Source organism: Drosophila pseudoobscura, chromosome 2 (assembly GCF_009870125.1).
Source record: "Drosophila pseudoobscura strain MV-25-SWS-2005 chromosome 2, UCI_Dpse_MV25, whole genome shotgun sequence".
NCBI lineage: Eukaryota > Metazoa > Arthropoda > Insecta > Diptera > Drosophilidae > Drosophila > Drosophila pseudoobscura.
Genome location: NC_046679.1, coordinates 23,708,400 through 23,727,810, shown reverse-complemented (window position 1 = coordinate 23,727,810; position 19,411 = coordinate 23,708,400). Strand labels below are relative to the sequence as shown.

The 19,411-nt window shown below is 45.4% G+C and overlaps 3 protein-coding genes and 1 non-coding gene across 4 annotated transcripts; 2 read left to right on the top strand and 2 right to left on the bottom strand.

Moving 5' to 3' along the window:
- Positions 1-2,880: 2,880 nt before the first annotated feature.
- Positions 2,881-4,918, top strand: LOC4802604 (4-coumarate--CoA ligase 1). The gene is made up of 5 exons (XM_001359456.4): positions 2,881-3,036; positions 3,094-3,301; positions 3,387-3,573; positions 3,626-3,742; positions 3,814-4,918. The coding sequence occupies exons 1-5, from the start codon at positions 2,896-2,898 to the stop codon at positions 4,760-4,762; spliced, it is 1,602 nt and encodes a 533-aa protein (XP_001359493.2). The 5' UTR covers positions 2,881-2,895; the 3' UTR covers positions 4,763-4,918.
- Positions 4,919-6,185: 1,267 nt separating this feature from the next.
- On the bottom strand, positions 6,186-6,257 carry TRNAT-UGU (transfer RNA threonine (anticodon UGU)). Its single transcript has one exon. It is a non-coding gene; the product is annotated as a tRNA-Thr (tRNA).
- A 6,846-nt stretch (positions 6,258-13,103) lies between these two features.
- On the bottom strand, positions 13,104-14,574 carry Adk1 (Adenosine kinase 1). The gene is made up of 2 exons (XM_001359455.4): positions 13,970-14,574; positions 13,104-13,910 (listed from the first exon to the last, which is right to left on the bottom strand). Exons 1-2 carry the CDS (start codon positions 14,505-14,507, stop codon positions 13,225-13,227), a joined length of 1,224 nt encoding a protein of 407 aa, XP_001359492.3. The 5' UTR covers positions 14,508-14,574; the 3' UTR covers positions 13,104-13,224.
- Positions 14,575-17,108: 2,534 nt separating this feature from the next.
- eIF3d2 (eukaryotic translation initiation factor 3 subunit d2) lies at positions 17,109-19,251 on the top strand. Its single transcript, XM_033385924.1, has one exon. It carries the CDS (start codon positions 17,244-17,246, stop codon positions 18,879-18,881), a length of 1,638 nt encoding a protein of 545 aa, XP_033241815.1. The 5' UTR covers positions 17,109-17,243; the 3' UTR covers positions 18,882-19,251.
- The last annotated feature ends 160 nt before the right edge of the window (positions 19,252-19,411 follow it).

Below are 19,411 nucleotides of genomic sequence, written 5' to 3'. Positions count from 1 at the left end.
TGGAATGAAAATGAAAACGCTGAGAACTGGAGGACCGGAGGACTGGGGGACTAATTCAACAAGTTGAAATCTGTACATGGCAGTGGCATAAAACCAAATTAGAAGTGAAAAGTATAGAATAAGCTCATAAAATTACGCACACACATGCTCTATAGAGGACTTGGAAACACGGAGGATGGGTAGAATGGGTTGGATAGCTTGGATGGTGACCCGACGCCTAAGGCGAGGCCAACAAAGTCGCTAGTCCGGACATTTGCTGCAGGTGCGGCAGGAAAAACTTGCACCTGAAAGATAAACCCCAAACAGAAGAAGAGCCCCATAGAAGAGCAGAGGGAGACACACAGACCTACCGACAGTTAGACATACGGACAGACAGTTTGAATTTAAACGAAATGGGCGTTACGGGGGCCAACTAAATACATACATAAAAGCGAAAGAGATGCGAGAAGGCGAGAGAGTGAGAGGAGAGTGGGGAGAGGAGAGAGGAGAGGATGGCACAGTAAAAGTGCGGAACTTTAATTAAGTTTTGGTTCTCCCAGCTGACTGACATCTTGAATTACAAATGAAAAACTTGTGTGCAGCAAAAGGAAAACCAGCCAAAGGAAACGAGCCAAAAAGAAACGACAGACAGTCGTAGAACAAGAGCGGGAGGGCAGTGAAAATAGTGCATAATAACACACTGAACTGCAAAAAGGTGGAAAAGCAGGAGCAGCATGCGAATGCGAATAAGTTGCGCAGCCAGCAGAAGGACGAAGAGAAAGACTGGCAGGACAGCCTCAAATCACAGAGATAGGGATCAAAAAGAAATCCACTCAGCAAAACACCACCCATAAAAATTTCTCTATGAACAATTCTTGGAACTCAAAACATGAGCTACGTTGAATATGATCCAATCAAAATGATCTAATCTTTGCCTAGAATCAATCTTCTTAGATATTAAGTACTCCTTAACCAACCTCCGAAAGCTGAGAAAATAAAGTATCTCCAAGTGCGTTTTCATAACAATCTTATTTTCGCTTGGAAATTATTGTTTTTGCTATTGCTGGCTATTTTGGAGTACATACATCCACTATCTGAGAATTAGACCGAATCAGATGACAGAAGATGGCGAAGATGGTTCCATTTCCCTCAGTGTACACTTATAGTAGTTCCCTCATACAATAGTAGCCTGCTAGTTAGCTGTTAAGAATGGCCATCACAACAAACTAAGACCGCGAATAGCCTTATCTCGCACAAGTAGGCAGTCCCTTGAAGCCGCTCAAAAATCGAATAAAAAATGGTTCCATTCATGCCACAAAAAGAGAAAAACTTTGCATGGGAAAACCAAACTATGGGAATACCCTGAAAGATATTCCGTAGCAGATAAACCACTTCCTCTTTTTCAGCTCACTCAAGTGAATATATTTTATATAATTTCCAGACAATGATTTGGTGACGTGACGTCTTCCCCGTGTGGATAGTTTTCGATATTTAAGCGTTACTGCATAAAGGGTAAGATAGCGTTAGGGATAAGATAGCGAGTAAGAAAACACGTGAACTGAATTGAATTTCGGACCTATGCTACGAGTTTATCTACAATATAAGAAAATATTGTATTTATCTTAATAGGTAAAGAACGGGCAATCTATAGAATAGAGTGCAGGTAACCTTGCTTGAAGAGTAGTAAGAGGTCGTCTCAGGAAAGGATGTATGAAAAACCGCAACGGAACTTCATCAGGAGGAGCCTCTGCCACAGAATTGGGTTTTAGTTCACGTACCACTCGGGAACGGGAAGTTGATTTTCACTGCCTGCTGCCGTGGCTGCAAAAACCAGGAAACAGATGTTTGCAAATATCTTGAGAGAGAACTTTACGCCAAGGTATTTAAATAAAGGTTTTCGCAGCAGCAACTTTTTCGTCAGCCGCACGGCAGGGAAATGCAACAAAAAGGAAAGAAAAATACGAATGAAATCTGAATGGAATGGAACCCCAGCAGCAGAAGGCAACGCGAAAGGAGACCCATTCAATTGCACCGAATTGGCAATCAGCCTCGGAAACGGGTCGCCTTAATGGGATATCATGTAGTATTCATATCGAAATCTGGTGATATGGCGGGGGGGGATCGCGTCTAAATATACTTTTAAATGGCTTGCACAGCTAGTGAACACTTAGAGAGCTCGTGTCGATAATCCCGTGGTGACTAATTAAAATTTATGAAAGAACTACGAAAGTTTTCCATTCGGACTATAATCAACAATTTAGAAGTCATGAGGTATACTCTAAAGCTGGTTCAAAGTACAGAATACGGATATTATGCATATAACGAACGTGGAATACGCTATAGTTTAAGATACTAGGTCCTACATTGCTTAATTTATATATATTTGTCTGCATACTCTGAGCAATAGATGAGGCTAGCCCATTAAAAAAAATGATGTTATTAAACTAAATATATTCCAACTTCCGCTTTAATTTTACCACAAAAATTACAATACTAAGTGTTACATAAGATGCCACTGATAAAGGGGAATCTCCCAACGGAACAAAGATAAAATGTATGGCAATTAGGGATGGATGTTGCCATTGACTGGGCAATGGAATTAAAATTTAATCACTCTTATCGCCGCAAAGGACAAACCTTCAATTAAAGAGCGCCGTTGAATCTATCAGATGATAAATATGAATACATTTATTCGTATTTTCTTTGACTCGTGTCAATGCCTTTTATCTATATTCGCTGGCTTTCATTGATAACTTGCACTTAACCTAGGCTATGCTTATCGTTCCGTGGGCGATAAGCTGAAAGGGGCATGGGCCATGGGGAAGCGTCTTTATAAGTAGCCCTTCCCTGGCCAGAGCTGCATAGATAGTTGCGGCTCGTTCGCGTGTCCAGTGATTTAATTTCGGTATCAAGAAAATGGCAAAGTTACCCTGCAGCTACGATGCGGAGAAGCGGATCTGGAAGGGCATCCAGCTGAGGTGCGACTACAAGCCCGACACCTCCTTGGGAAAGATCATCTTCAAGAACATGAGAAACTGGCCAAAGAATGTCTGCCAGGTAAGGGATCAGTGAGTTCTTGTTGGGGACTGCTCTAAAAGGATTGTGGTCCCATAGATCTCGGACACTGAGGAGGTGGAAGTTACCTTCCAGGAGGCTCTCACCTGGGCCATCCGCATTGCCCAGCAGCTGAAGAAACGTGGCTTGACCCACACCGATGTCATCGGCATCAGCGCCAAGAACACCACCTACGTGATGCCCACGGCTGTGGGATGTCTGTTCAATTCCACACCCTTCCAGTCAGCAAATCCAGTGCTTGAAGAATGTTAGTATTCAAAAGGAATATAAGTTCAAGGGAAAATCGATTAACTCCCAAAAACCATTTCTGATTTTCACTCCACGTTGTATAGCAACCATCAAGCATCTTTATAATATCTCAAAGCCCAAGCTGGTCTTCTGTGATGCTTGCAACTATGATAAACTATATTCCGCTACCTCGGATTTCAAGCCAGAAATCATAACTCTCACCGGTTCCGTTGAGGGAGTGCTCACTATTCAAGATCTGCTGGAGCCCACCAAAACTGAATTCTTTTACCAGTAAGTAGGTCACTACCTCGATCAATATTGTCACCATCCTGATCCCATTTAGGCCGGAACCGCTGAGGGATGGACCAAATCAGACCCTGGCTATCCTCTGCTCTTCAGGAACTACGGGAATGCCCAAGGCTGTGTGTGTCTCCAACGAGATTCTCATCCAAGAGACGTCGTAAGAACATTGGCAATTCTTTATTGTGACGAGACCACTACTAACTCTGATCTTTACCAACTCCCAAACAGTTTTGTGAATGGCTACGATACCATCTTCATTTCGGCCAGTCTGGACTGGATCACGGGTCTGTGGGCCTCTATTTTCAGCACCGTGAATGGCTGCACCCGCATCATCAGCAGCAAGCCCTTCAGTCCCGATTACTTTGTGTATCTGGTGGAGAAGTACAAGATCACCTATGCCCTCATCCCGCCGGAGCACTTCTGCTCCCTGGCCGACTGCCCCGAGGCTACGCCCGAGGCTCTGGCCAGTTTGACGAAGTTCAACTTTGGTGGCGGACGCATGACTCAGGCCACGCTCCAGCGCATCCAGTCGTTGGCCAAGAACGCCATCTTCAACTCCGCTTACGGCATGACGGAGGTGGGCTTTATGGTCTTCAATCACGGCCATGCCAAGCTGACAGCCGCAGGCAATCCTTTGCCCAACATTCAGCTCCGCATTGTCGACGATGATGGCAACAATCTGGGGTACAACCAGACGGGCGAGATCTACGCCCACAATGGGTACTCGTGGAACGGCTACTACGGCGATCCGGAGGCCACTCGTGTGATGCAGGACGAAGATGGCTGGTTCCACACCGGGGACATGGGCTACTTTGACGAGGACGACTTCTTGTACATCACCGACCGCAAGAAGGAGGTACTCAAGTGGAAGGGACTCCAGTTCTGGCCCACCGAGGTGGAGAATGTCATCCTCGAGCTGCCGGAGGTTAAGCGCGTCTGTGTCGTGGGCATATATGATGAGACCCAGGGCGATGCTGGCGGGGCCCTGATCGTCAGGGAGACTGGCGCTAATATTACCGCTCAGCAAATCAAGGATCATGTGGCCAAACGTCTGCCGGACACTCAGAAGCAGCTCCGCGCCGGGGTACAGTTCGCTGACGAGATCCCACAGAACCATAACGGCAAGGCTGTGCGCCGATACGCCCGCGATCTGTTCCTGGCCCTCTCCAAAAAATGAACACTGCCGATGAATACTGTGGAATAATTTATACTACTATCCAATATATATTTGTTAAGTTAGAGGAATTACTGATGCATTTGATTGTGCTTTTCGAATGGTTTCTGGTTGTTCGTTGATGACAACTTTCGCTACTCAGAAAAGCTTTGAATTTAATTCGTATTGGATTTTATGCATTCCTCAAATAAAGAAAATTAATGAAAAATAAGCACAAATGTATTCCATATTTTTCTTTGTTTCCCTGCGGTTATTTGGTTCCCAAAAGTTATGACATTCAAGCATTGTTAATTGATTTGTTCTCCCGAACAAAGATTAATCGTTGGTCAAAGACCTCTTCAAATATTACCCAGAGAACCCCTCAAATACAATTCCCGACAACAACATTTGATTAACCCTGCCATCACATCAATTTCGTTATAAAAATATTATATGCCCATGCATTGAAGTGGGGTTATTCGGTGATAAATCAGCTGAAATTGTGTCGCTGCTTGTTTATGGCTAAACACTTTCTTTGGGCAAACAAAGAATTGCCATTTTGCGTCAAGAGATGGGACTGAGGGACCAGCCCCATGCCCATTCCATGGGCATAAAAAAATCATTTTATTTAGTCATAAAAATCGCACGCATAGCATTTTGCAGTGAGATGTGGAGAAGCACCAGAGGTGGGAATAAATCTCTGGCGCCGTACAAAAAGAAGCTTTTCACGAAATTAAAGGTAAATAAAATGTTTATGAGTGGAGAGCAGTGAGAGCAGCATCATTCATATGATTTCACATTCGATTGAATAACATTTGCACACGCAAACGCCACGAAGGATTCGCAATTGGGGTCCTCCCAATGGCATGGCATGGCATGGCATGGCATAGGAGCAGGCTACCCAAAGACGGGGCAATAAATTCAAACATGTGCACATAAATTTTTATTTCGATTTGCTGAGCCGCTGTCAGGCAGAGCTCTTCCTCTGTACGAGTATGGCCCAATCTCTGGACCCATTCCCATTCCCATTCCCCATTCAATTTTATGAACTGTGAATATGCGCATGATGAAGTTGGCAAAGGATCTCGGCGGAAGTGAATCGTTCGGCATGCGGTTCAGGCCGTGTGCGTGTCGGTGCCTGTCACGGGGAAGCCCCGGCATCGCAAATTATTGCATCTCCGTGTGGCAGGAGCCAGGAGAAAGGGGAAGGTACCAGCCGTTGGAGCAGGACCAGGAACAGACAAAATTGTTGCTGTCTGTCAATTGACTTGTCATGTCTAGGAAAGGGAAATGGGGTTTGGGCTACGATCCGCCTGCGTAAGTCAAATATCGGAAATGTCATTGCCTGATTGAAGACCTAGAAAATGCCTTGCTGCAGCAGCTCAATCATGCTTGAAATGTGTGCAACACATCAAATTGCTAGGGGAGGAATACCAAAAAAAAGTCATGCCTCTTGTGAGAATTGAACTCACGGCCCCTGGTTTACAAGACCAGTGCTCTGCCACTGAGCTAAAGAGGCCCACATGTCTCACCTGACCCCATAGGCAACAAAAGCATCTATAGATAGAGAGAGAGAAAGAGAGTTCAACCCATAGAAAGTTTCTGATGAATAGCAATCATAAACAACTGTTCAAACAGTTGTCAGCAGTTGTTCCGAAAGATACGAGTACGATACGGTATCTTTGAGGCAGGTACTCGTAGTCGTACAACAAAAATGATTCGATTCATTTAAGCAATCACCCAATTGCGTTGGCTAATTAAAACTGTGGCCCATTCCCCAATTACCAGTTGAAGCTGCCAGGGATACAGCTTTCCATTTGGCCAGATGTATGCCTGTCTATCTGTCTGTCAGACAGTACTGGTTGCAGGTTCCTTGTGTCGGTAATTGATGGACTGATTCACTGAGGCAAATACTCCTGTTGAACTCTGTCACTCCGTATCTCTGTTTATTTGGCAAATTGGCAAATCAATTGCTTGAACTGAATAAGCTGCCACAGAGGCAGCAACAGCTATCTCTGATGATAGCGTCGCGTTCTCGCAGATCTCGAGTTGCCTCTGGATGAGCAGACACACACACAAATTGACTTTGGGTGCACCGCAAAAGTAATTGCCGAAAATGAATGAAATTAATGAAACGCAATGAAAATATGTGTGATCTGTGCCAACACATTTGTGGTGACAGATGCAGATGGAAATGAGATGCATTTTCATCTCACTTGAGGGAAATTTATTTGGCTTTGATGGTTGGGAAAGTTCTAACCAATTGTGGTAAAGCAATCTAGCTGCTATCTTAAATTGGTTCTACACTAAGCTACACGAAAATTTCCTTGTGTGTATCCCCGATTAAATCTACTTTGCTTTGGGCTATAACTCATTTAACTTTCAGCGCTTTAAGTCTGAATGCAAACACTTGCAGGGAAACTATTTTCAAGGATGTTGGAGCCACTTATATAAGGCTGCAACACGTATACGCACCGCTGCGCTCGGCCAGAAGCGTAGCAGCCCCACCTAACTATTTAATTTCCCTGGAAGATTATCCGCCCAGCAGCATCCAGCATACTTAGCAAGTATTTATCGAGTTTTTCAATATTTTTTAATGTCACTTTAAATACTTGACGAGATTATTTTCCACTGATTTTGCTTTTGCATGTACACATATCTACATATACATACATATATAGAGGTATATATGCAGCCCCCCTTTTCGAGGCCATACTTTTTTGATCTCGCGAAAAGCAAAGTTTCAAGTGCCAAACACACGCAAACTTTTTGCTCTGTTGCAGTTGCAGTGGCATGCAAGTTTGCTGCCACCGAGAGACATGAAACTTTTATAGAAGTTATTAAAAGTGCGACGAAATGAAGGGGCAATGGCAACCCCTTGCCAAGAGGCAGTCGCCCTCCTCCCATTCGGAGGTGCGGTACCAAGTTTCAGCGCCAAAGAGTTGCGAGAGCAAGAGGGAGAAAGAGAGAAATGATTCATTTGGCGTTCAATAAATCTTCGCGTTGCTTTTTCCTCACCAAGGCAGATGGCCGAGTACCAGTTCTCCGGGTTCTTCTCTTCTCTGCTGCTCAGTTCTCCCCACGTCTTTCTCCACTTCTCAGTTTTCGCTTTGCTGCATCGGACGGACGCCTTAAATAATGACCATCATGGGCTGGACGCCGACGGCGCCAGTTTGTACATTGTTATCTAAGGACTAAGGGGATTTTATACGCAGGAGAGGACGAACGTATCCAAGGTGCAACCGGTCCCGGTCCCGGTCCGCATACCGATACCCCTTTGCCCCTTTACCCCCTTCAACCATTCATTATTCAAACGCATTAACAGAAGTTGTCCGGCCACGGCAGGACATTTTTTTGTGATATCCTTGACTTGGCATAACTTTGTCGAAAGTGGCCGCGGGACTGGGACCGTGAGTCCTGCTCCTGGAAAAAGTTTCCATGCTGCACTCGAACAATAACAGAGCCAAGTATTTAAATGCAAATTAGCCCCAAATGATGCAATCATAATGCAAGTGGCTCCAGGGCCAGAGGCAGACAGTGGCACTGCCAGGGATGTGGAATGGGATATGACTGGAAGACTGTTCCCCTCTTTCCGGGGTTCCTTTTTAATTTCCACTTGCCCGGGCTCATTTAGCACAATTTGGCAGCTTCTCATAATTTCCACTTCACTCCTTTTTCTCGCTCAAATTAATTTCCACCTTTCCATTTTCTCCTTTTTCCCCCTGTTTTTGTTCGAGGATTTCTTTTCCTAGTTGTTAAACTGAGTTTTGTTGGGAGTTGGGAGGCCTCGTTATGAGAGCGGAAGATAAATGTATTTCAACACATGTTGTTGAAAGTTAATTTCCAAAAACGTTGCTCATTTATTGTTAAATGTGCATTTAGTTTTCTTTTCTCCTTCGCACTTCCTTCTCTGGTAATGCCTTTTTGATTCGGGCACTGGACTACAGCCTGATGCACTTTAAATAAGGCTAATGTCCGAAATTTCTTAAATCTTAAAGCGTGCACAATTTGTGTAACAACTACTAACTATTTCTGGCTGCTGCTACTGCTGCATTCGGGGCTCGAGCTCAGAGAGTACGAGCTCTAAGCATGGCCCACAAGTTGCAAATCGAATGGCCAACTCAGCCGCAAACACAATCAGCCAGCTCCCCAAATGAGCAACTTGAGAGTTCGGATGGAGAACAAAGAAAACACACACACACCACCAGCAGAGACAGGGAGCAGAGACTCTGCTTCTGATTCTGGGGAAGGAGCAACTTTCGGTGTTATAATCTGTATCAAATTTAAGTGCTCTTGATATTGCTAATTAACACGGAGACCCAGCCACTCACACATGCCGACAGTCGTTTGGTTGCTGCTCCTTGCATGCCCACCGAATGAAAGCCATTTAGAAAATTAGGAAAAAAAGATAGGAATAAAGGTTGTGTGTTGTGTTGCGACTATAATATACCCAGTATCTATAAACGTAGAAAAGATCCTTTCAGAGTAAAAAGAGCATGCATACTTCCTCATTAAATCAATATACCCGCTTCACAAACAGTAGGGGGTATAATAACGAGCCACCAAAGAGTTTTTTGCTTGGTCAAAGAGTCAGAGTCAGAGACGGCAAAGAGAGATTGTAATTGTGATTGGGTTTGGTGTTTGGTGTTGGTGTTGGGACTGGCAGTATATTATTTTGCCAGCTGCTGGCGGATCACTTCTTGCGGATTCGGATTGCATTTGGATCTGTTCCAACGACTGCAAAGGGGCGTATGCGTGATATGTGCGACAAGAATGCTGGGAGAGCACTTTCGTGGAAACTTTGCCGATATCCACTGTCTGTTTTTGAGGCGGTTTCTGGCAGTGAATGCTTGAGAACACACTTTAAAGTCCATTAGCGTTGAGTGGCCACAAAAGCAGGAGCAGGGAGAACACTGACAAAGACTTGGATCCATATCAAACAAAGGCGAGTCACATTGCATATTTATTTATACAGATGTATTCGTATTTAGCAAAACTTATGCAATTGTACAATTGCTTCCGTTGACAAATTTCCAGTCATTGACATTTGGCACAAAATATGGCCAAAGGAATGATTGAAATTTCTATTCTGTTATTTGTGGTACTTTTGCGGTTGTCAAAATACAGAAAAAAGAAGGAGGGAGAGTGGGGAAAATCCTTCTCCCTTTTTTATTGCTGCTACTTTATTGAAGTTCTGCGGCAGCAGCAGCAGAAGCACAGAGATATTCCATGAAATATTGTAACTGCTGCAAATTATCGTCCTTCGTTGCTAACATAAAACTTTTGCCTCCCCCAGACACAAAACTCTATGCAAATGGCTCAGACATTTGCAATGCATGCTGCTGCTCCTCCGATGGGACTGCGATTGTAAGACTAAAAATGGAATTTTAAGTCAAAGAATTTAAGGGAATCCAGAAGAATCTACAGCAATTAATGATGGCCATGTGGCCATGGAAACGAAATAAAAATGCTTTCAGCTTAATTCAATTGATTCGACGACCAATTGGACATCAAATCTATACAGATATACATACATGGTAAATAAGTAGCTCTGAGAAGGATTGGGAGGAAGGAACAATGGGTATAATCCCGGATATATTCGATAATTTCACATAATCCACAATCACGGACACATGAGAAGAGCGGGACGCCCGGAGGGCGACATCAGCAGCCACAACAATGGCAAAAGGCAATCAGCACTTGAGACAAGACAGCGGAATAAGACATTGGGAAGTCTGTGGTTCCCCTAGAATGATTTACTGGCTGACTGACTGCCCGACCGAAGACTGAGTGCGTAAATGAGTGGGAAACAGGGTGAAAGTGCAGGAGAAAAGGGTTCTCAACGAGACGTTGGCATTGGCCAAGAGAGTTTGCTGGTTACAAAGTACAAAATACAGCAAAAATAAAAGAAAACTTTAGCCATTTCTTGCACAAACAGAACAAGAGAACTTTTAACATTTACTCGTACTGTGCTCGGTGTTCGGGGTTGTTGTAACAAAGTTACAAGTAGCATTTGAAACTTGTCCGAAGAGTGGGGATTGGATTGGGAGTTTCCTATTGCTGCTGCTGCTGCTGTTGTCCCCCATTGCGTATGAGTGATTTTTATTAGCTAGTCTCCCGTCAATGCGTGTTCCTTTATTTCTCTCTTCGTTTCAGCGAATCCTGTTTCCTGTGCCCTAGGGCCAGACGGAATTACTAGTATACGAGCCTGAAAAGCACAATTTTTCTCCACTTTTGGACGCTGATTCGGCTGCTAATTCCCTGCTTTTTGGCCTTGGCTTTGTTCTTCTGTCGGTTTAGTGCCTGTTGACTATTGGCTCTTCGTTTTGTTGGCATGGACCTAATCAAATTAAATCACATAATTGCATAAATTCGTCTCCAGGCTGGAGAGAAGAGAAAAAAGTTTTCATTTGAAAATTGTTCATTGATTGCAACGAAAGTTGTTTAGCAAGTTTATGATTTAGCCTGAATAAAGTTTCGTTGCTCACCCAACCTGAAATCAAAGTTCAGGCCGAAAACTGCACAAGAATCCGATCCGAGCATATCTCACCAATAAATAAAGTTGATATTTCTCTCAAAACAATTTTAATATAATTTTTGGGCTGTTCCCTAGTTTTCGCAGTTAATTAAAAAGCCGCCCGAAGGAAGCTCTCTTGACTGCCATAATTAAGCTGTCAGCCTAGATGCCCTGTCTCTCCAAATCTCACCTAACTGGAGCTGGAGCCCCGTCATAAGTCATAACTCATGTGGCCCCCAGCTCGGGGAATATTAGCTTGGAGATGTGCATATGACAAATCTGAAAAGTTTCTAGCCGGCACTTTGCCAGGGCACAGATTTCTTCTTGACTTTTTTCTCTTTTTACATGGAAAAGTTTCGAAAGACTTAAAGGAAGTTCAGAGTTAAAGATATTTGACTTTGGCTTGGGCTTTAGCTGGTGAATATCCTTTCTGTTTGCTGCTCATTTTTGCCACAGCTAATTGTGCGGTGTCCCCAGTTCTATCCACTCCACTGCTGTGCAGTCCAGTGCTGTTCGTTCCAGAACTATGCATAAGAAATGCTGAGCCATTGAGCACACAAAGGAGTTGGTGGCATTGAGGCAGGGCAGGGACGGATAATGTCATAAATCACCATGGATATATGCATAAATTATCGCTTGAGCTCTGAGGGAGACACACCAGAGGGACCACCATAGGGAGCCGATGGATGAATGGAATGGACAGGGGTAGTGCTGGAAAAGTTAAAAAACAAAGCTCACGATAAACGAAGCGACATTTAAGGATTTAACGAGAAAAAATCGCTGTCACGAGGACGCATCGTTTTAATCAGTGGAAGACAGTCGTCGTCGTTGTCCTTCCTTGTACTCTCCTGGCACGTGCTCATGTCCAGTTGCCCCAGCTTCGGCTTCCAGCTCTTGTGTCCAGCTCCGGATCCCAACTCCAGCTCATAGCTCCCAGATTCTGCCACAGTGTTGTCTACATCTTCAACGTTTCTGAAATGGTAGCAATATTTTGTCAGGCCAAAGTCAACAGCCGGCGGCAGCAGACGAAAGACAGAAGACGGCAGGCAAGCAGGACCTGGAGACAAAGCCCCGGATGGCAAGGAGGAAATTTACATTGGCGCTGCAAAGTATGCAACGCATATTTTTACATCACTTCTGTTTGCCTTTCTCCCAGAGCCATTGCCATCGCGCCAGCCATCGCCATGGCCAGGGAAAGAGAGAGTTTTATACATTTAAATGTATTTATTTTTCACCAGTAGCTGGGCCCGAGGCGGAGCCATGGCCAAAACCCAGAGCCACAGGCAGCAATATGCATGCACGACAAGGTACTGGCGCAAAAAGGATATATAAAAGACAGACAAGAAGTTGGTCTTGGGTCCTTAAATTATTATATTGATCGCTTATGGGGAGAGCAAGAGTTAATCTGATAATCAAGTGGGAATTTATTTGGTTTACTGAATATTCTGTGCGCAAGATGGAACCTTGCAGGAACGTTTCTAGATGAATTTATCAATGAATTTATCCAGAGTCGTAGCTTAAATTAAAGCAGTGATTGCATACGAAGCAGAAGAGTAAACCTCACATGAAGCTATGAATTAATTGGTATTATCTGAAATATATTTCCCCCAATACAGGAGGAATCCACGCCAGTGTTTTAATCTTCAAAATGTTAAAGACTAGGAATGGTACTAAAACTATTATTTCTCAAATTAGGATAAAGGGAGAGACATAATTTCAGATAAAATAGCAATAATATTTCAGCAGCTAACAGAAGACAGACAGTAAGTAAACTCGATTGAATAATTTTTGCATTTTGCTGACTGAAATAGGGTCAAAATATAGACCGATAGAAAGAGGCAAAATTCCATTTGATATTCTCGGTAAGCCTGGTAATTTATTTGAGATTTATGTGGATTCTTAACTAAAATTTGTTTGAACAGGGTAAGAAAAGGGAATTGAGAAACTCTGAGATACCCAAAAAGCAATCCTATATGCAATTATCGGTGAATTTAGGGAGCTTGTCGATTGTAACTCCAAGCACGCCAATTATCTGTTGAGAAGCGAAAATTCCTGTGCGGATGCAGTAGTCGAGAGGCATTTTCTGCACCAGCTGCGAGAGAAAACCCCCGACAAAGGCATCGCCGCAGCCATTGGTGTCCACTACCTTCTTTTTGTCCACCTTCGGCACGGGGTACTCGAGGATCCTTTCGTTTTCCTGGAAACAAAGCACTGGACACACGGCATCCGTGACCATGACCATACGCGGCCTGCCATTGTCCTTGGGCAAGCTCTGCATTTGCTTCCCTATCTCGAAGATGTTCTTAGTATTCCACAAGTGGGTTTCCGCAAAGGCCAGGATTTCCTCCTTGTTTCCAATGACAATGTCCACATAAGGCATTATGTTATCCAGCTGCTCCTTCTGCATCTCCAGCACGAAAACGGCGCTCAGGTTGAGGATTAAGGTGCGATTCGTCTCGCTGGAGAGCTTGGCCATGCGGAACACGGTGTCGGGACTGACGGCTAAGAAGAAGCCCGTAACGTAGAAGTAAGAGGCGCAGTCCACCACACAGCAGTTCTCTTCTTCGTCCATCCAGTCCTCGGTAAAGAGAGCCGCCGCACCCAGATTAGCCACCAGGGATCGGTTCTGACCACTGACAATCACCGCACATGTGCCTACAGTTAATAACCCCATAAAGATCAGGGGAAGAGGTTATGTACTGGATAAACCATACCTGTCGGTAGCTCTTCCTTCACTTGGTAGTGGGTCTCCACGCCATCCGCACTCGCTCTCTTCACTATCCGATCGGCAAACTTGTCCTTGCCCACCGCTCCAAAGAAGGCGCACCTATTGGGAGCCTCCACGATCCACTGGAAGACCCGCAAAGAGTTCTGGCAGGCTCCTCCGGCCGAGTACTGGACATTGTCCATATTGTCCAGCTCTTCGAACAGGTTCTCATGTTTCTCATCGGCAATGATGGCCGCATTTGCCTCCAGTCCGTACTTCTCCAAGAGCATGTTGTCCTCTATCACGGTTGTGATGTCCAGCAGGGGATTACCGAAGCCAACAAGAATGGACTCTGGCAACTCCATCTTTTTGGAGGTTTTTGAAGATAAATTCCTTTTTTCAAGTGCAGATCTAAAGCAACCTGTTTTCGGCGAGTACCAGGTCAAATTGGCTGGGAATCCTTGGATGCTGATAAACGTGGCTCTTCTCCACAGTGGAGCAGATTTTAGGGTTCGGTGTAAAAGCTGTCTTGATTGCCTCAGCATATCCCAGGTTTCTCACAATAAATTCCCCAAACTCATGTGACTGTCATGTTTGAAAATATACAATTTTTGATGGGATTTGTAAAGGTGATGAGTGGAAAGGAGGGGGTGAGTCCCCCTTTTATATGCTGAGAGAAGGTATTCGTAAAATATATTTCCCACTTGCTCAAAATGTTAATTACCTGCATAAATCAATCACGACAATTAATATTGCTGTGGCACAATTTAATGTGCCATTAATTACGTATCCATCTTGTCCGGGGAAGAATGTATAATTGCTCTGCAATTACGAGTGGGGTGGCGCCTGCTGCTGAGGCTGTAGGCCAGGGGCTGAGAGGGAGTTTTATTTTCATTTTCCAGCCGGAGATGAATTGAATGTAAGTGGGCTTGACAAGCCAGTAGTACGAGTAGCAGCAGAAGCAGCAACAGAATGAGGAGAAGGGGAAAAAGCTGGGATATTCAGCCACCCAGAACGTGAATGTCCTTCCGCCGCCAAAAAACATCATCAGCGTGGGGGAGGCCTGTTTGGCGGAGGAATGAAAAAACAATGGCATTTGCAGTGCTTTGCCCAAGTTGCCTGGCATAAATTTTAATTTTTATGCAACACAAAAGCTGCAGCAGAAGCAGAAGCTGCCGCCTCGCGTTGATGCCGCACAAAAATAAAAAGGAAATATATTAAAACTATATATATATATGCGACTGGTAGATACTCTACTCGAAGTGTCACTGACCTGAATCATTTGTTGACATTTTTCATTATAGCTTCGTTTCTAAATGGATTTTTTCGCCATTTTGATATGGATCATATATCCTTCTATGAGGGTATCATATGCAGTGGGTATTTCCTCCGTCAGTTAGGTTTAAGGGGTGTGGTGAGGCGGAGCCATTGCCAGCGTCGTTTATTGCTCGCGAGCGCCGCAAAGTATGCAAGCGGTTTTTCACTTTGCTGCTGCTGCTGTTGTTATTCTTGTTGGCATTGTGATTGTGCTCACTGTAGTTGTTGTTCACTGTAGTTGTAGTTGCTGATGCTGCTGTGCTCTGGGTAAGTACTTACTTATGTGCCAGGGCATTATTCTTGGCTATATTCCTTTGCTAAACCGCTGCTTCTGCTGCTTTTTCCGACACCATTGGAAGGAGGTGCCGTGCCGGCGCCCCATCCACAGCCCCAGTTCCAGCTTCAGTTGCAGGCAAATGAGTGGTGCCGGGATGTAGGGCGCAGGGGCCACCACAGCGGTGACGTGGCAATGCAGCTGCATAATGTGGCATGCGGTTTGCATTAAAAATGATATTGCAACACGAGCCGCACATCTGCAGCTGGGTGCAGCTAGGTGCAGAGGCAGTAGCGGCAGTAGCGGCAGCCAGCAGTGGCAGGCAGTCACTGACAGTCGCATGGCAATTATAATCCACACAACCACACACGCACACGCGCACACTTTCTCTTACACTCACACCCCATCGGCTTAAGTCTGTTAACAGGATGAGTAGGAGGATAGAGGGAAAATCTGTAGCTGGAGGAGCAGCAGGAGCAGTAGAAGCAGCAGCAGCTGCCAGTGACACACACATCACACATGACACCCTGTCGCCCTGACAAAGCTTAGCCGCCTGCTCCTCTGAAAGATGCCACCGCAAGTCCTATCCAACCTCAGTCCAACGCAGCATACCCCATCCTGTACATCATTTTCCACACACCCAAACACATTTACACGCTCCGTGTAGTTCTTTTCGGGGAGCATAATGGTAGAAAGGTAGAGGATGTCCGTTTCCTTTTTCGCCGGGGACTCACGTTGTTATCTAACAAGCTTTTTATGTGATTACCTTTTGCCTTCTGTTAGTTTTACTATAATTTGGCCTTTACTCTTAACGAGATTGTTGTAAGAATCTCACACAGCCAGCAAGCGAGACAGGAAGACAGGAAGACAAGGGGACAGGGCGAGCAGCAGCTTGAGTTAACAAGAATAAGGAAACCGAGACTTGCCGTAGGATGGGATATCCTGGCAGATGACCAGGCACTGCATACAAGCCTGTCACGCGGTGTCCTGCTCACCATTGTAGTGCATTGTTCGGTTGTGCCTATCCTGGTACTTAGCTCTGGACAATGGCTCAAAAGTTGGAATAATACTCGTACTCGTACGCGTACTTGTACTCGTATGAATGGGACTACACGTCGAAGTTAGCTTAGGTGGTTGTCAAGCGATAATCCCCTTCCACAGCTCAGCAGTCAGTCGTGCGTTTTGTGAGATATATTTGATATACGTAGAAGAGGTAAGTTAACTCTGCGGAAACCTTCATATCTATGTCCATACAGTCGATCCTCAATCAGGCTAGTATGCGCAGCAACAGGAACACCGTGGCCAGGATGAGCAGAACGATGTTAATGAAATAGCGATAGACATTCAGGGAATGAAACATCGCTTCATGGCTACTGGCTGCCGGTGGACGTTATCTGCAGACTCAGATCAAGGTTGAGGTTGAGGCAAGGCAGGGCCTGGGCTCCTTGATTTCACATTTTTTAATTATTGTGTGACTTTAATTCCACAGCCTCTGTGTTTATGTATTCATTAAATTATTAACGTATTTTGTTCTCTGAGAACTGAAACAAACTGAAGAAGAACGTCAAGATATCTACACATCTAGTAGGCTTAGACAGGCACTACATATATCATATGAAAATAACTTCAAAAAAATTCTAGAGCGAAATTAAATTTTTTAATAATATAGTAGTTTGGATTGATATCGACTATGTCGGGTCGCGCTCCTTTTATCAAGCCCGTTTTGGAGTACAACGAGCACGGATGGGGTCCATGCGAGGAGCTCAGCGTGGATGTGCCCTACCAACCCTTCTGCAAGAGTGATCGCGTGGGCAAGATCTCCGATTGGACCGCGCCGCCGACGGAGAGGAAGTTTGCAAACAAGTACGTCTCGTCATTTGGTAATAGCAATCAATATGCCTACTTTCACGAGGACGACGAGTCCACGTTTCATTTGGTGGACACCTCGGGATTCAAGGGCTTCAGGCCGTTCCAGCGGGGTCGGTTCCGTGGCAATACCCGCAACAATCCCCGGACGCGGGGACGCACTGGACGTGGCGGTGCCGTGACTGGAATAGGTGGAAATCAGCCCGGAGTTGGAGTTAATGAGCGTACCAAATACGGAAAGGGTCGTGACAACCGCCGTCAAATGGGGCGTCGGTTCGGTCGGAATGCACCCACTCGGATGCGAGAGAGCTCCGTGGTGGTCCGCTCCGACTGGGTGTCCATTGAGGAGATCGACTTTCCTCGTCTTCTAAAGTTATCGCTGCCGAATGTGAAAGAGGGCCAGGATGTGGTTACCTGTGGGTCTCTGGAGTACTACGACAAGACATATGATCGAATTAACGTGAAGAACGAGCGGCCTCTACTCAAGACGGACCGCATAATTCACACGTTGACCACCACAGATGATCCCGTGATCCGCCGCCTGTCCAAGACCATTGGCAACATCTTTGCCACCGATGAGATACTGGCCACCATCATGTGCTGCACTCGCTCTAACTACTCCTGGGATGTAGTCTTCGACAAGGTTGGCAACAAGATATTTCTAGACAAACGCGACAACGCCCAGTTCGATTTACTGACTGTGAACGAGACAGCCTTGGAGCCCCCTCTGGATGAGGAGGGTTCCATCAATTCACCACACAGCCTGGCCATGGAGGCCACCCTCATCAATCACAACTTCTGCCAGCAGGTTCTCCGTGGGGGCGATCAGAAGAAGTACCAGTTCGAGGAGCCCTATACCTTGGAGGAGTCCGGGGTGGATCTCGTCTCGATCGGCTACCGGTACAAGCAGTGGGATCTGGGGAATAACATCATATTGATTGCCCGTTGCAAGCACAATGGCGTTCTTCAGGGTCCTAATGGAGAGGTGCAGTTCCTGTCTATTCGCGCCCTCAATGAATGGGACTCCAAGGCGTCCAACAGCCTGGAGTGGCGGCAGAAGTTGGACACCCAGCATGGTGCTGTGTTGGCCTCAGAGCTGCGTAACAATGCCTGCAAGCTGGCCCGCTGGACCGTCGAGTCTGTCCTCTCCGGCTCGGATCAGCTGAAACTAGGCTACGTGTCCCGTGTGTCCACACGCGATCATCTGCGCCATGTCATTCTGCGCACACAGCAGTTCAAGCCTCAGGAGTTCTCTACTCAAATCAATCTGAGCATGGACAATGCCTGGGGCATCCTGCGCTGCCTCATCGACATCGTGATGAAGCAGCCCGATGGGAAGTACCTGCTGATGAAGGATCCCAACAAGCCCATGGTGCGGCTGTATGATGTCCCAGAGAACGCATTCGAGTCGAGTGATGAGGATGACCTCAGTGACGACAAGCTTTTTCTGCTGTCCAATTGATAACTAATCGCTTACACATATTCATTTGCTTTCGAATAGATATTGAACACGATCCGCTGACACTCGACACATGCTGGATGCCACACTGACGTCTGCACTATATGCCCAGCACAAATACAATTTAAATTGAGTTTTTGAACAGATACACATGAGCGAGAGCAGAAGCAGGAGCAGGAGCTGGAAAAGCCATCACACATGTGACTGAATGTCCGCCGATTCCCCCGGCTTCCAATCGGAGTTATTTGATGATAACATGGCCACATCAATCACTGCGGTTCTCCTCTCCCCAATGGAAATACTCGTAAAAAATGAAACCCCAGCTAAATAAATATGCATTGTGTGTTGCTAGCCCCGACGCCCCCTCCCATTACTGACTGACAATCACAATAATTGAACAGGAGAGGAGACAAACCTCAGGTTCAATAAATCACCAAAAACAGCATCAATCAATGAAAATGCCGCGTTCGGCAATTGAAGCAAAAATATTTCCATGTTCAACAGAATTTAATTAAATATATATTTAAATTTTA

What these genes read in the sequence shown, in the direction of transcription:
- LOC4802604 (XM_001359456.4), top strand. Translation starts at nt 2,896, where the DNA reads ATGGCAAAGTTACCCTGCAGCTACGATGCGGAGAAGCGGATCTGGAAG. An exon ending in AAAACTGAATTCTTTTACCA is followed by an intron (nt 3,574 to 3,625) that starts GTAAGTAGGTCA and finishes GATCCCATTTAG; the next exon opens with GCCGGAACCGCTGAGGGATG. An exon ending in ATTCTCATCCAAGAGACGTC is followed by an intron (nt 3,743 to 3,813) that starts GTAAGAACATTG and finishes ACTCCCAAACAG; the next exon opens with TTTTGTGAATGGCTACGATA.
- Adk1 (XM_001359455.4), bottom strand. Translation starts at nt 14,507, where the DNA reads ATGCTGAGGCAATCAAGACAGCTTTTACACCGAACCCTAAAATCTGCT. An exon ending in GAAGGAAGAGCTACCGACAG is followed by an intron (nt 13,911 to 13,969) that starts GTATGGTTTATC and finishes TATTAACTGTAG; the next exon opens with GCACATGTGCGGTGATTGTC.
- eIF3d2 (XM_033385924.1), top strand. Translation starts at nt 17,244, where the DNA reads ATGTCGGGTCGCGCTCCTTTTATCAAGCCCGTTTTGGAGTACAACGAG.